General features: G+C 46.4%; 1 protein-coding gene across 1 annotated transcript; it reads right to left on the bottom strand.

Moving 5' to 3' along the window:
- Positions 1 to 1,034: 1,034 nt before the first annotated feature.
- P2RY4 (pyrimidinergic receptor P2Y4) lies at positions 1,035 to 5,330 on the bottom strand. The gene has a single exon (XM_086389907.1). The coding sequence runs from the start codon at positions 4,102 to 4,104 to the stop codon at positions 3,007 to 3,009; it is 1,098 nt and encodes a 365-aa protein (XP_086246033.1). The 5' UTR covers positions 4,105 to 5,330; the 3' UTR covers positions 1,035 to 3,006.
- Between the last annotated feature and the right edge of the window lie 1,954 nt (positions 5,331 to 7,284).

Raw genomic sequence — 7,284 nt, forward strand, 5'->3', positions numbered from 1 at the left:
CCAAATGCTCTGACTATGACAGATTTTGGAACTCTGTTCACTTAGGGAATAAAAAAGAAAGAGCAGCAAGCAAACAGAAGAAGTGGTAAGAGTGAGAAAAGTAGGAAGAGAGAATTTTTTTTAACAGTTTTATTGAGATGTAGTTTATTTACTATAGAATTCACCATTTCTAAGTATACAATTCAATAATTTGTATTATATTCACAAGGTTGCAAATTACCAGAGAGAAATTTTAAAGCAAGGAGATAAAATAAGGAACTAAAGTTAAAAGTATTACAATAAATGGAAGAAATAGTTACATCAAATATGACAAAGGGTTAACATGTATGTCAAATAAAGAATACATTTAGATAGAAAAGAATACCACTAAGATACCAATTCAAGAAGGATATGAACAGACAATTCACCCGAGGGAAAATGCAAATAGTGAACATGTGGAAAGTGTTCAATCCCATGAGTAATCAAAGAAATGAAATAAGTTAAATGTTTAAGCCATCCAAAAAGATTTCTTATAAAGTCTAATGCCAGGGCTGCAAGGGAACTGAACACTCATGTGTCATTGTGATGTTGAAAATTTGTGCTGTCCTTTGGGAAATCAAGCTCTATGAAACCACTCATGCTCTTTGATCTGGTAATCCCACCCCTGGGAACTTCTCCTAGGAAGAGAATTACAAAGAAGGAAAAACCTATATGCATTAAAACATTCAAAGCACAGAAAAACTGGGAGTTCCCTAAATGACCAATAATAGGAGAATAGTCAAATAAAATATGATCTACTGATGGATGGAATTTTATGTCATCATTGAAATGAATATGAAAGACTGTAACACAAGGAGAGTACTTGCAATAAAAAAATTTTTTTAAGAATTTTAAAATATATGTACACTGATTGCATTTAAACATATACATATATATATATACATATATACACACACACACATATATGTATTATATAAACTAGAGAAGCATGGAACATGGAAAAATGAAAAGAATTGTCTAGGGTTGTGAAGTAGAGGTGAATATTTTCTTTCAAATTTTTATTTAATATTGTCATGCTGTTGCTGTTTAGTTGCTGAATCTTGTCTGACTCTTTTGCAGCCTCATGGACTGTAGACAGCCAGGCTCCTCTGTCCATGGGATCTTCCAGACAAGAATACTGGAGTGGGTGGCCATTTCCTCCTCCAGGGGATCTTCATGATTCAGGAATCAGTGGAATTTTTTAATGTGGCTTTTACAAAAAAAGTTTTAAAGTAGGTATGCAATAGGGTTAAGCAAAGCAGAAAAGTCAAAGGGGATGAAGGCAGAGAAAAGACCCCTAAAGGTTTTCCTTATGAGGCAATTTGTGTTCTAGGTACAGAAAAGTATAGGAAGGAAACCAGATCCAGAGAGTTAGGGGATGACTTTGTGGTGAGGAAATGGGATTCATGGTACTGTTTCCAGAAATTTGACTGTGAAATGAATAAGATGAGTAGAATTTTTTTAAAGACAAAATGAAATCTGTTACAGAAGAGACTGAAAGTGATGAAGAAGGACAAACAAAGGAAAAGGAAAGTGGGCCTTGATATCTAGAGAGGAAGAGGGAGCCCTTAAAAGAATGCAAAAGGGGACTCAGGGACATTGGAGTCTTGTTTTTCTGCAGACCAGCCCTAACCTTACTCTCTACAGAGACCCCATAGAAGCCAGGAGACAAGTAAGGGATCAGAGTCAGGTCAGCAAGGGCAGGGAAAAAGGAAAGGAAGGCTGGAGATTCAGGAGACCAAAGGGCTGGAAGGCGATTTACAGCAGATGCCTGGAAGGGTAAGCCTACCCTTCTCACAGAGGCCTGCCCAGAAATTCTTCCCATGGCTTGAGGGTTAGCTCCCCAAGTTTCACATCCCACCTCCACTCCTAGAAGCCTGTAAGCACAAAGATGGTGCTAGAGAGGAGTGACTGGATGGCAAACTCTGAGGGAAGTTGTCCTAGCCCCTGTGCCTTGCCCTGTCCTCGAAGTCCTAAAGCCTGATCTGAAAGAGCTGGTGACAGATTTATCATTTATCTAGGACAGGAGCCAGAGAAAGGGGAGTGACCAGTGACGAGCCATCTGTGGGCCTCAGTCCCTGTCACCACCCCGATCTCTGCACAAACCTGCTCCACCCTTTGGTGCTGGAATTTATGCCATAGACGAGAGCTCCTCCCTCCTGTTCTGAGCCATCCACTCTGCCCTTCATTAAGTACAGGAGAGCTGTCAAATATGTTCTCAGCAAACATCATAAAGAAGGGCCAATCCCATTCCTGTTCCAAAGGCCATTATCAGCCTGGGTCCTGCCCCTGAAGCTTCTCAAGGTCCCCATCCCATGAGAAGACTTCCCACCCCACGAAAGGGCTCCCTCTCTTCATTGTGGCTACATAACACTCAACAGAGCCATGTCTCCAGCTGCATGTGAGGACCCTGGAAGGTAGGCTGTCTGGACTGTGCCCTAGGTCAGTGCCTGGGTAAGCAGGACAATCCTGTCTTCCAGGGGAAACCAGGGAGTGGGTGTGGGCACTACACATGTCACATCCCAGGCACCTGTGATATGCTGAGGCCCCCACTTCTTGATTCTGGCTATCACCGTCAAATAAGTCAGCCCAATCCTGAGATCACCCCAGCTTCTCCACTTCTCCAGTTAAATGCTCTGGTCTGGCTGAAGGAATGCATGCTGTACAAGGAAACAGGGGGAGAGGCCAGAAGTAATGTAGGACTAAGAAACAGGACCAGTAGCCCCAGGAAGAGGACAGAAACAAGAGAAAGGAGTTGAGGAAAAAGAGTGGCTTCTAGTGTTTTGGGCTAAAAAGGAGAGGGCAACTGAAGGGTTTAGGAGTGACAGGGTCACATGCGATTTCTCTGGCTCCTCCTAAACCTTAAGATGAGGGCCTCTTTCCAGAGCCCAGAGAAGAGGAGAAAGCAGCCAGATCTGGTGTCACTATTAGATTCCCTCCCCTCTGCTCTGCACTCACCCCCTTTCTCTCACTTCCCAGCTTCCAGTGTTACAAACTATCTGCCCAAGGGGTGGGGCAGCCGCTGTCCTGGGGGGCGGCTGTCCACCTGCATCTGCTGTCTTCAGGCAGGGACACCAGCACCAGAGAGGAGGAAGCCCTGGGAGGCCGGGACCTGCTACCCCTGCAGAGTTGCTGGAGCTGACGTCGGTACTTTTCCCCAGTGAGCAAATAGAGCACAGGATCCAGGCAGCTATTGGCGCTGGCCAGAGGCCGAGTCACTTTGTAGACCAAGTTGACGATGTTCAGCACCCTGCAGTCAGCTTCCAACAGCCTTGCCATGTAATAAATTGTGCGGGTGATGTGGAAAGGCACAAAGCAGACAGCAAAGACAGTCAGCACCACAGCGATGGTACGCAGAGAGCGCAGACGGGAAGATGACTGGGTGGCCCCTGGCAAGGGCTGATACAGGCGCTGGGCCATGAGTCCATAGCAGACAAGAGTGACCAGGCAGGGAACACCAAAGAGCAGCCCCATGATTGCCGAACTGAAGTGCACATAATGGTCAAATTCCTCAGGCCGAGTGGTGTCGTGGCACAAGACGGTGTCGCCCTTGGGGCTGGTGGTGACGAAGAACAGGTTGGGCACGAGACAGCCAGCTACGACCAACCAAACTGCCAGGCAGAGAAGGCCAGCAAGGCGTGGGCAGCCCCAGCGCAGCGCCCGCAGTGGGTGGCAGATGCCCAGGTAGCGGTGCACACTAATGCAGGTGAGGAAAAGAATACTGCAGTAGAGGTTCCAATAGAAGAGAAAGCGGATGAACTTGCAGAGCCCAGTGCCAAAGGGCCAGTGGTTGCGGGCTGCGTAATAGTAGACAAGAGTGGGCAGTGATAGGACATACAAAGTATCTGACAGGGCTAAGTGGAACATGTAGGTGGCTGTTGCATCCCACGGTCGGAGGCGAAAGAGGAAGAGCCAGATGGTCAGGGTATTGAGGCCTAGGCCCAGCAGGAAGACAACTGCATAGGTCACGGGCAGCAGGATGAACTTGAACTCCTCGTTAAACTGGCAGTCCAGTTCCATCTCACTGTTGTCAGGATCTGAGTGGGCGCCTAAGGTTGTGAACAGCAAGGACTCTGTACCAGCCATGGTGCCCCTAGAGGCAGAAAGGGCAGAGTGAGGATAGCTGGATTTCCCTGGCCACCTAGCCCTAACCTGGGGAAAGAAAGCAGAGAATGGGGAGGGCAATGGTTGAGGCACAAGTAGGGGTTGAGAGGATGCATCTGGAGGTAACCTAGGCCAGCCTGGCTTCTTCCAGAGATCCCTTGGTCCAGCCCAGGGAGTAGTAGGTAGCAGGCAGCAGTGCGGCTCAGGAGGGCAGTCAGTGGATTTGGGTTGTTCTTCTGCAGCTAACTCTGTCCTTCAGGGCTTAGCTAGCTGAAGGGAATTGGGGTCTACCAGGACCACTGTGGGAAGATACCCAGACCCAAATTTTCTCCCAGCTCACCAGAAGAGCGACATCACTGTGAAGAGGGCATCTCTCCACACAGTGACTTCTCTCCCCTGGTCCCAGTGTCTCTGTACTAAGTGATCTCTGACGCCTTCCCCCAGCCTGGGCCAGCCCAGAGCCCCATTGCCACCCTTACCGAAGAAACTTGGCATGCATCCTACCTGGTCCCCTTGAGGCTGAGCCCAGCTGACTCTGTCACCCTTCCCCTTGGCAGCCAGAGGGCATAACCAAGGAGGCGGGATTGGGGGTGGGGTTCCTCCCGTCCTGGGAAATCATTAGCGATAGCAAGGCCCATCAAGATTGGGAAACTGGGGCCCAGCGAGATTACTATTTAACAGCTTCTAAATGACAGTAGGAGACAGTACACAAGGAAACGTCCAAGTTGACAGATGAAGAGCCAGGCCACTGGAGATAACCAAACCTGAAGGATGATCATAGAAATCTGTATGAGCAGAAAAATGGGAAATGAAGTTTTAGAAAATCTAAACTACTGATATAAATCTTAACTCCGTGTGCATCTAATTATAAGAAATGTATATATAGCACTAACTACACGCAAGGCACTGTTCTAAATGCTTTATACTTATTAAGGGCTTCACAGGCTCTCTGAAGTAGGTATCATGATTATCCCTACTTTACTGATGAGAAAACTAAGGCACAGAGAGTTGAAGTATTTAATTAGTCAAGATTTGAACCCAGGCAGGCTGGCTTTTAAATCAGGCTCTAACATCCATGGACTTAATTGCTATCTCAGTGGCCTCTCTAAGCCACTGGCCACAATCTAGGAAAGGATAAGCAAATACTTTCTGAGAGCCTACTATGTGCTTGGTCCAGCTCTAGACACTGGTAGTTCACCAGTACTAAACAAAACAAAAACTCCTACTCTAATTAAGCTTACATATTGGTGGGAAGGAAAAGATAATAAAATTAACAAGTAAAATATACAGATCATGATCATTGCTATGGAAAAAAGTATAGGAGAAAAAAAAATAGAGTGTTTCTGTTTTAAATATTAGGGTGACTTTAAACAAAGACCAGATGATTGTGAGGAAGAGGAAACAGAGATGAAGTCAGAGAGTTCAGCATGAACCAGATCATGAAGGTCCTTGGAAGCCATTGTGAGGACACCTTGGCTTCTTCTTTCAGTGACTGAGAAGCCATTGAGGGTTTAGAAGAGACAAGTGTCAGGATTTGATTCACATTTTAGAAGGCTCTCTGGCAAGCTCTATGTTGAGAACAGACTACAGGATGGTGTACACAGGAGGAAGACCAGATCAGGGACTATTGCCAATAAAGATGATGGTGGCTTGGACCACAGTGGTGAAGGTTGTAAGAAGTGGCAGAGTCTGGCCAGATTTTGAAAGTAAAGATAACAATAGTTATTGATAAGGGATATAAGAGAAAGAGAGGAGTCAAGAATAACTCGAAGATTTCTGGCCTGAGCAACTGGACTTATACCCTTGACAAAGATGAGGAAGGCTATGAGAAAAGTAGATCTGGGGAAAGATGAGGTTCTTTCACCTGTCAATTTCAAGAGGACTACTGAGCTGGAAAGGACTCTGATGCTGGGAAAGATTAAAGACAGGAGGAGAAGGGGACAACAGAAGATGAGTTGGTTGGATAGCACCACTGCCTCAATGGACATGACTTTGAGCAAGCTCTGGGAGATGGTGATGGACAGGGAAGCCTGGCATGCTGAAGTCCATGGGGCCGCAAAAAGTCAGACACGATTGAGCGACTGAACAATAATTACACACATAAGAGGAGGTGGTGAGGACATGGTTCACTCTTCCCCAAGGATGCTAACCAACATGCTTCCCTTATAGTCTCCACCTCTTTCTACACGCCACCTCTCATCTCTCTGTCACCCCAGAAGACCCTTGTCTGAATACAGCCAAGGAAGTACAGATGCCAAACCTAGATGCTTAAGAGGCTAGTACTAGGGAATGCAGAATTGTCAGGCGCTCTGGGCCTGAAGTTCCTGGGACTAACTAAGGCTGAGTGATTATGAAGGTCTTAGGCTCAGGAAGCAAGTTCTGGGCCTGGAGGACTCTGAGGGTGAGGGTGCTCTTGGCAAGGGAGAGATGACTACAGCAGAACCACTCTGAAGGGAGCTGCAAAACAATGGAGACTCTGAACCTGATCTTCAGGTTCTAAAAATATTACCCAGCTGGATCCTGGGAGGAGGAGGCAGGGCTGCAGGGGAGGCTCTAGAAGCTAGAATCTAGATCTCCTGGAAGGTCCAGAAATCTCTTTGGGAGGAGAAACCTGAATATCCTTGCCCAGTGGTGGGGAGTGGGAGAGGGTGTGGATAAAAGGTAGGCAAGGAAGAAGAGATCATAGCCTGAGTCCTGGATAGCTGAATGCTGTGATATTGCACAAAAGGCCCAGGTATTTGGAGCCAGACACACCTGAATTCAAATCCTTGTTCTTCCACATATTAATTGTGTCACCCTGGATCAGTTATCTCAGTTTTCTCATCAGTGAAGTGGGGTCAATAATATCAACCTTTCAGGGTTTTCTGAATTGGTTAATAGATGTAAAAACACTTTGCAAACTATGTGTGCTGCTGTGTTTAGTCACGTCCAACTCTTTGAGATCCCATGGACTGAAGCCCACCAGGCTCCTCTGTCCATGGAATTTTCCAGGCATAAATACTGGAGTGAGTTGCCATGCCCTCCTCCAGGGGATCTTCCAGATCCAAGGATCCAACCTGCATCTCTTAGTCTTTTGCATTGGCAGGCGGATTCTTTACTACTGCACCACCTGGGAAGCCCCTTAAAATGCTGCTGATCTATGAAGTACTTCGTACTATTTAC

This window comes from Bos grunniens, chromosome X, assembly GCF_055505025.1.
Source record: "Bos grunniens cultivar Pamir isolate PY7600 chromosome X, Bosgru_T2T1.0, whole genome shotgun sequence".
In the NCBI taxonomy this organism is placed as follows: Eukaryota; Metazoa; Chordata; class Mammalia; order Artiodactyla; family Bovidae; genus Bos; species Bos grunniens.

Bases quoted from the DNA above. Each gene is read 5' to 3' on its own strand.
- P2RY4 (XM_086389907.1), bottom strand. From the start codon at position 4,104: ATGGCTGGTACAGAGTCCTTGCTGTTCACAACCTTAGGCGCCCACTCA.